The 15,085-nt window shown below is 39.9% G+C and overlaps 1 protein-coding gene across 2 annotated transcripts in view; it reads right to left on the bottom strand.

Moving 5' to 3' along the window:
• Positions 1-15,085, bottom strand: part of TLL2 (tolloid like 2) — a 171,630-nt gene that overhangs the window by 61,788 nt on the left and 94,757 nt on the right. For both annotated transcript variants that reach the window (XM_069067104.1, XM_069067103.1), the window contains exon 8: positions 3,556-3,680. In XM_069067104.1, the coding sequence (XP_068923205.1) occupies positions 3,556-3,680 (125 nt within the window). The remainder of the gene's footprint in view (positions 1-3,555; positions 3,681-15,085) is intronic.

A 15,085-nucleotide genomic window follows, 5' to 3' on the forward strand; every position in this document is an offset into this window, starting at 1 on the left:
AAAACAACAACAACTATAATTTCCAGCACATGAATTTACCCAGGCAACTTATCACAGCTCTCCCTCACAAACTGACATTATAAACAAATAAAGACTTCTGAATAAATCCAGGAAAATTTCAAATTCCCTATAAGAATACACATATACACATAAACCCAATATATAATAATTAATAATAATAGCTAACATTTATATACATTTACAATGTGCCAGGCACTATATTAAGTGCTTCAAACATATCATCAAACATGCTTCACAACAACCCTGGGTGATAGATGCTATTATTAGCCCCATCTTACAGATGAGGAAACTGAGGCAAATGGGGTTAAGTGACTTGGCCCAAAGTCACATAGCTGGTAAGTGTTTGAAGTTGTTTTTTAACTTAGGTCTTTCTGTCTTCAGGGATGGTGCTCTATCCACTGTGTCAACAGCTGTACATACATGTATGTGTGAATATATAGATATACATACGTGACCACGTATGTATATGTACTGTCTATATATGTATGCACACATGTGTGTTTGTATATAAATAAAATAATACAAGTTACATAGTTGGGAGCAGCTAGTGGACACAGTGGATAGAGTGGAGTCAGAGAGACTTGAATTCAAATTCAGCCTCAGACACTTAACTGTGTATCTAACTATGTGACCCTGGGTAAGTCATTTAACCTGTTTGTCTCTTTTTCTCATCTGTACAATGTGGAAAACAGTAGTGCCTTCTTCCCAGTGTGTTATGAAGATCACATGAGATAATGTGCCCAAAGCACTTAGCATGGTGCCGAGAATATAGTAAGCATTATATAAAGGTTATCATTATCAGCAATATCATCATTATTTTATATGTCTAAACATGTGTATGTACAAAGCGATGTGCTAAGTAATGCGAATCATGAATCCTCTAAAATCATATGTATTTGAATATGCACTATTAAAATTGTTGTACAGTTGTTTTCAGTTGTGTCTAATTTTTTGTGACCCCATTTGGGGTGTCCTTGGCAAAAATAGTGAAGTGATTTGCCATGTCCTTCTCTAGCTCTTTTACAGATGAGGAAACTGAGGCAAACAGGGTAAAATGACTTGCCCAGGGTCACATAGCTATTAAGTGTCTAAGGCCAGATTTGAACTCAGGAAGATGAGTTTTCCTGACTCAAAGCTGAGACAGAATTCTAAGCACTGTGGCACCACCTAGCTGCACCCTACTATTGAAATTAGATATATGAAATTAGGTATAAAAATAATTAAGTAAAAAACCAATAATATAATAATAATATATAAATAATATAAATTAGATGTATACAAAATATAATAAGTATTATAATATAAATTGGGTACAATTCATAACTATTTGAAATTAGGTGTAATTAGATAAAATATGGTAACTGGCTCCAGTTAAGTGGAAATACATAGTACAAATTAGAATGATGCAACCACTTTGGGGGAGTTCATTATTTCCACTAATTGGGACCTTGCATGATGTGTGCATATTAATGTATAATTTGTATTTGTTACATTATATTAGTGTTCTGTGACTCTTCCAAGGACCTCAAGGCACTTTGTTTTATTAATTATTATAGTTAGCATTTCTATGGCATTTTAAGATTTGTAAGGTACCTTCTACATATCTCATTTGATCTTTTATCACACAACCCTATGAGCTAGGTCCTATAACAGGGAGAGAATGCCAATAGCTTATTTGTATAGACACAAAAAATACATGCATTTTGATTTTACAAATGAGGAAACTGAGGCCCAGTGATATTAAACGTCTTACCCCAGGTCCCACAGAGTAAGTAGCAGATGGAAGATTGGAACCCCAATTACTCTATCTTTTCATTCTATGTACCACACAATTGGCTCCATGAAAACACAATGTTGAGTGAAACCTATTACCATGGGCAGTTGGTTCCAGAGCCATCCTGTCCAAGTTGTAGTCAAGGCTGAATGGGATCATCCCCATAATGTGGTTTCCCCATATCATGGCAAGTGGGATTTGGTCATGTTAATGATGTAACTGTGAAATGACCCAGGCTGGGGCAATGTGACCCTGACCAGGGCATCTCACATTTTATCCTTTCAGGCCAAGTTCTTTCCCCACCAAATTCTGAATTAGCCAACAGGTAGAACAGATAGGGTTTGATACTGATTCTTTTCTCTTCTCCTGCCTTCCAACATTTGGCAAAGGTGCTACTGGGCTAAAAAAAATGACCAGAAAATGAGCAGTGGTAATAAGCCTGCCCAGAAACAGTAAAACAAGATAATCTCCCAATCAGACATGCCATTCTTGGACACTAACATGCTATAAACACTAATACTAATGGCTTTTCCCATTGTTCCTCTATGTTCTTTTGAAAAAAAAAATAACTTGAATACAGGTACCTGGGACCTTTAAGTAGGATGTTCTCTGGAACTTATGAAGCATATATTTATTTTATGGTACAAAGCCAACTAGTGACACAGCTGAATGTTTATGACAGCAGGCATCATTCACCTCTCCCCCCATTAAGGTGACACCAAACTCTAAGAAACTCAAGAACCCCTTCTAGCTCTCAACTCAAATTAACATGGATAAATCTCCTTGCTTCCAATTTCTCTGTGTAAGTTCATATTTTTTGAGCACCAAGAAAGCAAAACAGACCACTCCTAGTGATCAGACTAGGGAAATCCTAGAAGAAAGGACCATCAATACAATTTTACCACGTGACTGCCAGGCACAGGCAGAATTCCTCGGGTCAGCAAACACCAGTGAAGGTGAAATGGAAGTTGTTTTACTGCAATTACAAATAATCTGCAAGAACATATAAATTACTGTGTGGCTGCATGGCATTTGCTAGTAATCGTTATAAGATTGTCTTTTAAATATAGCAAGGTTACATGAGATTTATGTCCTGCATTTCAACCCTAACACATTCCTAGATGACTAACAGTTGGGCTCCATGCATTGCCAAGGATTTTTCATAATGGGACAAGTCCCAGATTGCTCTGGGCCTCATCCCTGCCCTTGTTCTCCCATCAGCCAGCACAGCCTCCTCCCACTTACAAGTACCTCCTGCCCCAATCTGCTCCCACTCCTTAGAAAGCCAAGGTTTTCCCAAAAATCTCAAGTGCCTTCGTCCAGTTGGATTAAGAGTAAAAGGACACAACCATCCTTATTGCTGTCCTCAAAAAACCTAGCGTCCAAATTCAGCTGAAGTCTTTCCAAGGATAGAACATAGACAAAGCACTCACAAGCCTAGCAGTGCCAAAATGTCAGCTATTACCAGTGTTACATGACCATGGGTAGCGTCTCACCTCGTGTCACCTCTGTGGAAACACCTGTTAGGTGCCTTTTTAAATGATAACATGAATACAAAAGCAAGCGATGGAAAGACTCTTAGAAACCTCAGACCACCAGAGAACAACTGAGTTGCTACAGAGCCTGGGATTTGCTGAATCCCGGTGCTCTCTAGAATTTCCAAGTTCTTTCACCAAAGGGAAATGTTTCCTAATAGATAATGAGCTTTAATACAGAGCTGAGCAGAATGAATGGGAGTCGTTGGAAAAGACTGTGATTACCTGGGCACTTGTACAGCTTCCTGGCTTGGGCTATGTCTCCCTGGCTGAGCCGGACTCGCTGGCCAATGGTCGGTCGCACACCATTGTCATCTCGGCGGGGGAGAATCGTGTCTAAGAAAACTCCTCTACAGGGGGAAATAATTTTTTTTTTTAAGTGAGCCCATGAGGCCATCGGAGTTCAGAGTTCCAGTCCCTTCTTCCCTTCCCTGTAATCCCATCAACATTCCTACCCACCCTTGAAGTTCCCCAGGGATCCCCTCCCCCCCATGACTAAAGAGGTTTCATTCACCCATGTGCTTATGTTTTAACATTCCAGTTTATCAGCTGCCAGCTCACTTTCCAGTGGGAAAACAGCTCTGCCAAATTTGTCAAATCTTCTCTAGGCCTGATGGTCTAAGTGCTTCTATATTGATGTAAACTGAGTATTTCAGTGACTCATTAAAGGCTTAAGAGTGGGCGTTTTATAGACTTCGTGCCACTACCGAACCAAATAACTCAGAGGCATCAGGAATAGCATGTGGACTGTCCCAGAGTGTGCTACATTGTTAGTACATAACAGATGTTGCATAAACACTTGTCCATGGGCTGATTGATACAGAGGACACATATTGGGCTAGGGGTGGGAAGGCTCTATCACATGAGAACAAGGAAAATGTGTAATGTTCCTGCTATGCAGAATGTTACTAACAAATTGACCTAAGGGGATCTCCCAGCCCGTGGATGTGAAGGATTTACAACAAAACTCCTCCAGCCTTGCTATCTATAAATTCCAGAGGTAGAGTTTGAAGCTAGGTCCTCTGCTTCCAGACCTTGTGTTATTCCCAAGGTACCAATAGAAGTCTACAGCATAGGCAAAGCCATAAGAGAGGGAAAGGCTGTAAGGAAGACCTAGAAGTTTAAATATTTGGAGAATGTCCCTTCTCCCATTGCTTGGCATCAGTCTATGAGAGAAGATGCCACTTTGTATACAGGGGATTTTTCCTTGTTATTTGCCTTGATAGTATATTTAATTGAATACCTTTTGCTCTGAATTAATGTATGACAGGGCTTTTTCTTATATAATGACAAAATATGTAACATATATATATATATATATATATATAAGCCCCCATCAGTGGGAGCTCAAAGCTGTGAATTTAAATTCGCCTAATTGTACCATAAACCCGGTTGTAGCTGATGAGGGAGACCAAGCTATGATGATGATGATGACAGAAATGTATTTAAGATTTCAAGATTTACAAAGCACTTGGTATAATAATACTTATACTTGTAGGGTGATTGTTAGCAAAGTACATTGCAAATCTTAAAATTATGTATATATTCTTATTCCTTTTAAAAATATATTTGTTTTAAAAGAGGAAAGAGAGAGGGATTAGGTACAAGAGGAAATATATAAATAACAATCTATTTCTTTCCATTTATTTTTTTTTAATTTTCATTTCCAAATTCTTTTCTTCCCTCCACTATCCATTGAGAAGGCAAGAAATGTGATACCCATTATACATATGAAGTCATGCAAAACAAATTTTCACATTAGTCAAATAACAATCTACTTCTTGAAAGAAAAAAAGATACCATATAAATATTAACTACAGTTGTGTTGGGAGAAAGTAATCATACCATCTTAAAGCTATGATTTGTAAATGTTTGGACAGGAAAGTAGTGATCATAAAATTCTCATGAGCAAGACAGAGAGACGGCAAATACCCAGGTCTTAAAAATCAACTACATCCCTTTTGTCCTGATTCTTCTTTTACAACATGACTAATGCAGAAATATGTTAATATGACTGTACATGTATAACATATCAGATTGCTTGCCATCTTGGGGAGAGGGTAGGGAAGGGAGGGAGAAAAATATTTGGAACTCAAAATCTTATAAAAGTGAATATTGAAAACTATCTTCACATGAAATTGGAAAAAATTAAATACTATTAAGTCGGGGGGGGGGGATCAACTACACAAGAACAGGATAAGGGAAGAGAAGCTAGACAAAAGTTCATATGAAAAAGTCCTGGGGATCTTAGCGGACTCAAAATAAGTCAACTGTGTGAAGTCCTGGCCAAAAATAGTCCATCTAAACTCAAGTGTGCACTAAAAGGAACAGAGTATCCCTAATAAGGGAGATGATAGTCTAACTATTCTTTATCTAGGATACTTTATCTGTACTTTATCTGAGTACTATGTTCAGTTCCAGGTATTGTGATTTAGTAAAGACATTGGCTAAATTGAGTATGTCCAGAGAAGGGAGCAATGGTGAGAGGCTCAAGAAATATGGCATATAGGGAATAGTTAAATTAATTGGGGATGCTTATCCTGGGGGGGGGGGGGACTTCAAATATTTCAAAACCTGTCATGTGGAAGAAGCAAGGGACTTGTGTGTATGGTCCCAAATGTCAATACTAAGACCAATGACATTTGACAAAGTCTTTTATGCTGTTCTTGAGGGAAAGATTAAGAGATTATTGCTAAACAATAGTATATTAAGTTGTATCGTTAGATCCAGAATTGACTGAATGACCAGGCCCAAAGAGTTGCCATTAATGGATGTATGTCCATTTGTGGTATCAAGGCGGCTAGGTGATGCAATGGGTAAAGAACACCTAAGTTCAAATCTGGACTCAGATATTAGCTGTGTGATCCTAGACAAGTCACTTAAGCTCTCAATTTCCTTACCTGTAAAATTAAAAGATAATAGCACCTACCTCTCAGGATTGTTGTGAGGATAAAATAAGATAATATTTATAAAGTGCTTTGCAAACCTTAAAGCACTACATAAATGCTTATAATAAAAATGTTTATTATATAAAAGCACCGAATATAAATGCCATATTATTATGATAGCTATTAGTATCCTAAGTATCTATCCTTAATCCTATACTGTTTAACATTTCTGACTTGGATGAAGACAGCATACCTATCAGATCTGGAAGTAGCATGAATTTGAGGGGAGAAATATAGCTAATAAAGCTAATACAGAGTTAGGATCCTCCCAAATTCCATCAGCCTAGAGCAATGAAGCAAATCTCTTAAGATTAAATTCAATAGCAATCAATGTAAAGTTCAAATAATTGATTTCACAATGAAAAGGAGGCACAGCTAAATGTAATTTGTGAGAAAATGCACACTCCTCCTAAACCTTTTCTTTACCGTCAGAGATCTTTAATCTCTCTAGCCCCTAAGTGCTCATCCCTGCATCCACTTCTTTCTCCCCTCTCATCTCAACCAAATTATTTCATTTCAACTCTAAACCGGCCCTTGCTCTTGAATTGAATGCCCTGGATTATTCTCACCACCTGGTTTCTCTTCTACTACTCACCAGCCAATGAATATTGCTGAAGGAAGTCTCAGTTGTGCTCACTGGATAGATTACTAACTCATGCTATCCAACCTCAACTGGTCTCTCACTATAGCAGGACAGCCATATTATTTTGGTATTTTTATTTCAATTGATTCCCTATCTCACTCCCCATAGAAGCTATTCCAAACCTCTCAAGCCTCCCATATCAGCCCAATTCAACACCTTTTCAGTTGACCATCATAGCTCTTTATTGAGAAAATTGAGGTTATTTGAAGTATCTTCTTCTCCCATTCTTTTTATCCCAAGACCCTCTGACATTCTTCCCTTTTTTACTTCCTTTTCCCCAGTCTGTGATGAAAAAAATGGCCTTCCTCACCAAGGCCAATATCTCCACTTGTGGACTTGATTCTATTCCCTACCATATTGTCTAGTAGAATACATCCTCAATCATTCCCCACCCCTTCAAATCTTCATCTCTCCCAATCTACTGGTTCTTTGCCAACTGCTTTCAAATATACTTGTCTTTCCATCCTGAAAAAGTGTTTACTAGATCCTACCATCCCCTCAAGCTATTATCTCATATCGCTCTTACTTTTCTCAGTGAAATTCCTTAAGGAAAAAAAAAATCTAAATTCACTATCTCCACTAATTCTCCTCTTATTTACTCATCAACCCTTTGCAATCTGCCTCATGACCTTATCAATCAATCTAATGGCCTTTTCTCAGTCCTCGTTCTTCTTGAACTATCAACTACACTGCACATTACTGACCACACTTTCTTCCTGGATACTCTCTCTTCTGGATTTTTGTAATACCTTTCTCCTGGTTCTCCTTCTACCTGTATGACCATTCCTTCTCAGTCTCCTTCGCTGGGTTATTATCCATATTACTCCTCCTAACTGTGAGTGTTCCCTAAAGTTCTGCCCTAGCCTCTCTTCTTTTCTCCCTATATATTCATTCTTGTGGTAACCTCATCAACTCTCATGGGTTTAACTAGGACTCCCAGACATATTTCCATCCCTTGTCTCTTCCCTGAGTTTTAGACCTTCATCACCAATTGCCTAATGAACATCTCAGACTTGATAGTTCAGAGACATCTTAAATTCAACATGGTCAAAACTTAACTCATTATCTATTCCGCCAAATTCTCTTCTCTTTGTTGAAGTCACCACCATCTTTCCAGTCTCCCAGGTCTATAATATCAGCTGCATTATACTCTACTCCTCATTCACCTTCACCCCACATATTTAATCAGTTGCCAAATTCCACCATTTCTATCTCTACATCTTTCACCTCACATCTTACTCCTTCTCTCCACTCACACAACTAGTGTTGGGGTCCTTATCACCTCTCACCTGGATTATTGCAAAAGCCTCCTACTTAATCTCCTGCCTCAGGTCTCTCATCACTCCAGTCCACCACTGATGCCAAAAGTAGTTTTCCTTTAGTACATATTTGACCTTCCTGTCTCCTGCACTCTATGATCCAGACAAACAGGCCATTCCTCACACATGTGAAACTCGAGCTTTCATCTCCATGCCTTCACACATGCTAGGAATGCAACCATCTCAGAGTCCCTCTCTTCCTTTAAAATATATCTCAAGTACCATCCTCTACACAAAGCCTTTCCTGACACCCCCTCTCCAACAGCTAGTGGCCTCTCTTCCCAACTACCTGGTATTTAATTACTATGTATATATTTGTATTTGTTCAATTTATATTTGTGCTATATAGGTTTAGAAATGTACTTGTTATCTCCCCACTAAAATGTAAGTACTTTGTTGGTAGGAATTCCTTCATCCCTGGCACCTGGCACACAGTGCTTGGCACTATGAATAAATACTGATTGACTGATAACATATAGACAGAGAGTTATCTAGAGTTCTAAGAGTGTACATGCCTTGCCAGGGTTATGTCTTGGTCATTATGTGTGAGGGTCAGAAATGGAGACTTCCTGGCTCTGAAGCCAGTTCTCAATCCAGGGACCTCAGGCTACTATATACTCTATATATAACTATATGTTATGCTAATAGTATTGTAGTTGATGTTGAGAAGTGTGACAATCAGAATGAACACAGTCCCACTAGACTGCATTGTAGACTACATCCATCAGACCACAATGGAATTGTTGTGTTCAATCCCTGAGGTCATTTTGGAAGATATATTGACAATCTGGAAGATGACCAGATGAGGATAAGCGAGATGGTGAAGGTACTGGAGACCATTCCATGTAAGGACTGATTGAAGAAACGGGAATGTGTACCCTGGAGAAGAGAAGACTTGGTAGTCTGGGATAGAGACGGGGAAGAGACAGGATGCCAGCTATTTTCCATCCTTGGAAGGGTCTCCATGTGGAAGAAGTACTAGATTTGTTATGTTTGGTCCAATGGGGCAGAACAAAGAGTAATGGGTGAGAATTGTAGAGAAGGAAATTTGGGCTCAATGTAAGGAAAAACTTCCTAACTATGATAACTGCCCTGGAGTAGGCAGTGGATTGTGCCACCTTGAGGGTCCACTCTCACTGGAGGTTTTCAAACGGAGAAGAAATGATCATTGCTTATAAAGTTGTAGAAAACATTCTTGGTCAGTTATAGGTTGGACTAGAAGGCTTCTGAGGTCCCTTCCTACTACTTGGTGACTCCCTATTACCTTCAGGATCAAATATAAAATTTCCTATTTGGCTTTCACAACCTAGCCCCTTTCCTATCTTGCTGGCCTCCTTATATTTTGTTGTTTGCTGGTATTCAGTTGTTTTTAGCCATGTTTGACTGTTCATGACCTCATTCAGAGTTTTCTTGGCAAAGATACTGGAGCAGTTTGCCATTTTCTTATCTGGCTCATTTTACAGATGAGGAAGAGTTAAGTGACTTGTCCAAGGTCACACAGCTTACAAGCATCTGAGGCTAGATCTGAACTTAGGAAGATAAGTCTTCCTGACTTCAGGCCTTGCACTCCATCCTCTGCTCCACCTAGCTCCCCCCTTACACTTTATTCGCTTTCTTATATTCTGTAGTCCAGCAACAATGAACTTTTTGCTCTTCCTTACCCATAATACAGCATCTCCCCACTACGAGTCTTTTCACTAGTTGTCCCCTACGCCTGGTTTGCTCTATCTCCTTTTTTCTACCTCCTGGCTCCCCTGGCCTCTTTCAAGAGTCAGCTCAGGTCCTAACATGTGCAGGGGGCTTTTCCTGGTTCCCCAAGTTCTTTCCCTCTGAGATCACCTCCCACTTTTACCATACATCTGTGTGTACTTTTTTTTAATGTTTCCCCTATCAGAATGAGAGCTCCCCAAGAGATTGGGGACTTCCATTACTTTTTCATTGTATCACCAGCGTTTAACACAGTGTCTGACACATAGGAAGCTTTTAGTAAATGCTTGTTAACTAATTGACTAGGAAATTAAAGAGAGATTTGGATTCAGTGCAGTCATTAGCTTTTTCTTTTGATTGCTGCCCAAAAGTGAAATGGGCTGCTTCCTGTCACTAGAGATCTTCACTTAGAGGTTCATCTACTATAGATGAACTCATGCTTTAGGTCAGAATGAGGCTGGAGGACCTCAGAGGCCATTTCAAAATCAGAGATGCTATGTCTCTATAAGACTCGGTTCCTAGGGAGAGAATGACCAGAGAAATGGAATCCATTCTTCATGCAGAAGCTTACCCCAACAATTGCCCTCTAGAAGCTAATTACACAGAAGCTTTGGAGTCTCTACTGAGCAACATCCTAAGAGAGGCAAGAAAAAGAGTAAGTTCTGTTTTACCGAGAAAGCTAGTGGCTCAGTGGATAGAGCATTGGGCCTAGAGTCAGAAAGACCTGAGTTCAAATCTGGCCTTAGACACTGCCTAGCTGTGTGACCCTGGGCAAGTCACTTAACCTCTGATTGCCTGACAAACTGGATCCACTGGAGAAGGAAATGGTAAATCACTCCAGTATCTTTGCCAAGAAAATCCCAAATGGTGTCACAAAGGTTTGGACATGACTGAACAGCAGCAACCTGTTTTATTGTTAAATCGGCTAAAGTGCTGCAGTTGAGTGATTGGCCCTAAGTTCTATTGGGATAGACCCGGGAAAAAGGAGCATCAATTCAAAAAATCTGGACTTGAATTGGACAAAATCAAAAGCTCAGTGTGGAAAGAATCCACAGCTGTGTCAGCTTGGCATTCCCTTCACTAACAAAGATTGTACTTCCTCTCTGCCTTAAGTAGACTGCCTTCACGAGTTGCTGTGACTGAAAAAAATTCAGCAGCCAGTGGCTATGTCTAGTGAGGAGTCTCTCCACACCTAGCTAGGCTGGTCTTCAGATAACAGACTGAAGATGGAATCAGCTGAGAAAAGAAACATCAAGTGCTAGGCACACCTGAGAGAGATATAGAAATATTGGCCATAATTATTCCTTAGATCCATACATAAAACCCCTCTGGCTCCTAGGGCCAGTGAGAGCTTGCATTTTTACCTTTGCAAAGTCAAGCTTGGTTAACTTCCTGCCACGTTGGAGGATTTCAGTAAAGGGCAAAGCCAAAAACTCATTAAAATGAGGGCCATAATTGGAAAATTTTAAAGTTCCTCAGACCCCATCAAACCTTTCCTTAAATGCCAACTTCCTACCAGCACTACCCTTCCCTCAGAAAATAATCTGGAGTCTCCTTTCCTCAAATTTCTACTGTAGTTGGCTTATACCTCTCAAAGCGGTTGTTACATCCTATTTTATGAAGTATTTTTTTTTCTTTTTTGACACTTGCCTTGTAATCTCCTACTAGATGGCAAACATCACGAGGACAAAAAATGTCATCATTCTTGTATTCCTCTCCACCCCCAGTATTCGGGTCCTTTGTACATAGTAGGTCCTCAATAAATATTTGTCCATATCTATTTCTGTGCCTTTGTCCATCTCATGCTTACTGCCTGGAATGCTTTCCCCACCCCCTTTAACTCAATTCAATTGAATAAATATTATTTCAGTGAATAAAATAATCAAGGCATTGTGCTAGAAACTGGAGATAAAAACCTCCACCACCTATACCTCTCCACTCAGGAAAATCTTGCTCATCCTTGAAGATCCAGTTCAAGAGGGGCATCTAGGTGGTGCAGTGGATAGAGCAGTGGCCCTGAAGTCGGAAGGACCTGAGTTCAAATCTAGCTTCAGACCCTTACTAGCTGTTTGACCCTGGGCAAAACACTTAATCCCAATTGCCTCAAAAAAAAAAAAAAGAAAAGAAAAGAAAATCCAGAAAAAGAAGATCCAGCCCAAGAAGGCAGTAGAGTGGGAAGGCTTGGAGTCCTGAGGCCAAAGGCACCTCATTGGAAACTTGGGAGCCTTAGTTTTCTCATCTATCTATGAGATTGAGGACTGTATAATCTAGAATCTAGATCTAGATTTCTAGATATAATAATAATCTAGGATTCTAGATCTAAAATCCTACAATGATAATAATAATTACCAGTAATATAGCACTTTGCAAAGTACTTCATACATATGATTTCACTGGGTCTTCACAACAACCCCAGGAGGAAGGTGCTACTATTATCCCCATTTTACAGATGAGGAAACTAAGACTGAGGGTGTTTAAGTGACTTGCTCAGGGTCACACAATGATTAAGTATCTGAGACTGGGTTTGAACCTAGGTTTCCATGACTTCACCCTTACCAGCTAGTTGCCCAGATCCTATAATTCAAAGCCCCACCTCCTCCGTGAGTTTTCTCTGGCTTCTCCAGTTAAAAGTGATTTCTGATCTCCTCTAGCAACATTTATTAAGTAACTACTCTGTTCCAGGCACTGTGATAATCCTTGGTGACAGAAAGACAAAAGCAAAAGTCTCTATTCTGATGGAGCTTAAATGAGTTGTCTTTTCTCCTCCTCCTCCTCCTACTAATTGACATTTATATGGCACTAGGTTTACAAAACGCCTTGCACCTGTCATTTCATTTGACCCTCATAGCAACCCTGTGAAGTAGATGCTGTTATGATTCCCATTTTTATAGACAGAGGAAACCAAGGCACAAAAAGTAACTTGCCCAGCTTCATACAACACGTGAGTGAGACAGGATCCAAACTCCGATCTTCCTGACCCAAAGAACAGCATGGTCCACTGCATGACTGACCTGCCTCCTGCCACTCCTTCAGCATTTATATTTATTGTCTGGTATTATCACTTTTCTCTTTATGTGACTATATCTGTCTCGTCTCCTCCCTTCTATCTCCGTAAGCCCTGCGGGGACAAGAGACCAGATCTTCTCCTTTTTTTTATATTTCCCTCAATGCATAGCATAGTGCTTAAGTTTCAACGGATATTTGTTGATTGATTGACTGAAGACAATTTCTGACTTCCTTCAAGTCCCAGCTAAAGCCCCACCCCCTTGAGGAAGTTTTTTTCTGGTCCTTCTTAATTCTAGCACCTTTTCTCTGTTGATTATTGTACACAGCTTGTTTGTACATAATTGCTGGCATTTTGTTTTTCCCATTAGGCCATGAGCTCCCTTGGAGTAGGGCCTGCCCTTTGTCTTTGTTGAATCCTTAGCTCTTAGCACAGAGATTGGCACAGAATAGATGCTTAATACATGTTCATTGACTGACTGACAATTTGAGATTTTGATGTGTAAGAACAGTACAGATCACATCAGCCCACATGTGGCTAATATGAGAGGAAATCCCCCCATCATTTTCTGAGCAATCTGAACAGCTCTGCGTCCTAATTCAAGGTATTTCCCCAGTAAATCAATGTAATAATTCACCTCTCTTTTGTGTCTGACAATCCTTTCCATTTACATGCTGCTAAACTCAGAAAAGTTTGACAGATGCCTCAAGGAATAAACATGTCAGATTGGAGTTCTCTAAAACAAAGTAATCTCTGTGGCAGAGAACTGTCTCCTTAACATCTGTCCAGTTAAACCCCCAAAGATATCACTAACTCCACAAAGCCATTGAAGAGAGAAGAGGAACAGAAAATTTCCAAGAAACTGGAAGGGGAAAGGTTAAGGTGATTGGTCAATACTTAAGAGAAAGGGGGGTAGGATATTCTTTTCTTCCCCCCACCCCCACCAAGAATAACATGTCTCCTTCCCAACTGGAAGAAATCCAGTTTTTAAGGGGTTACAAGAGACTGTGTTCTCAGGCTGTCATCAAATGAGGTATATTGCTAGGGCTAATAACATGGGGAAAAGTGAGAGAAATTTTTTGCTGAACATAAAGGAAGAGCTTTCACTGGTGCAAACACCCTGATTATGAAATGTAGTAGGAGTATCACTAAACAAGGTCATTTAAAACCCATCTAGCAAAGCTGCTGAAGGTACTAAAAATCATACTGAAATATCTGTTCAATATTCCAAGGCTACATGGCTTCATCACAGAGGGTACTCCCTCCACTGATGCAGAGTACCACAGCTCAATGCTTTAACAGATGGCCTTTATAAGCTGCTGGGGCCCAAAAAAATTCATCACCTGGTTTCAGTGCTTGAGCAAGGAGTCTGAGTGGGGTGAGGCTGGTCTTTGGATGGCAGACACACTGTCCATCCTTGAGCCTCTGCTGGAAGGCATTTTAGTTTGGCAGGGCTTGACTAAACTTATGCTATGCCCTCGGCTGGGATCGCCTTTATGGGAGCCCAGGGTCACTTCTTTCACATAATTAGTCAGTCAGTGGACAAGCATTTAGGAAGCTCCAGCTGTGTGCCAGACACTATTCTGGGCATTAGAGACCCAAAGAATGAGATAATACCCACCAGCACGGAGTTTATAAAGATATATATTGTGTGTGTATGTGTGTGTGTGTTTGTGTGTACCATAATGAGGCCCACGAACAAGACTTTAGCTAACATTTTTATAGAGTCTCACCAAGTCTGTGCAATTCTATAAAGTATGTAGTGAAAGAATTATTATCCCCATTTTATAGTTGAGGCATATGTTAAAGAAATGCCCATCTAATGAATGAGGAAACTAAAAATCAGTGAAGTTTAGTGATTATAGGATCCTATATTTAGAGCTATCAGGGGTCTTAGAGTCTAATTCCCTCATCTTACAGATGAGGTCACTGAGTCCCAAAGAATGTCCTACCTGAGGTCATACATATACTAAATGTAAACACCTTAGCAAACAGCCTGAATAAGCTGCTGGGATGAGAGAGAGACAGAGAGAGAGAGACACGGAGAGAGAGACAGAGAGGGAGAGAGAGAGAGAGAGACAGAGAGAGAGAGAGGGAGAGAGAGACAGAGACAGAGAGAGAGACAGAGACAGAG

Source organism: Petaurus breviceps, unplaced genomic scaffold (assembly GCF_028583685.1).
Source record: "Petaurus breviceps papuanus isolate PSGF00001 unplaced genomic scaffold, PetGlider_PUasm1.0 90740, whole genome shotgun sequence".
Lineage (NCBI taxonomy): Eukaryota > Metazoa > Chordata > Mammalia > Diprotodontia > Petauridae > Petaurus > Petaurus breviceps.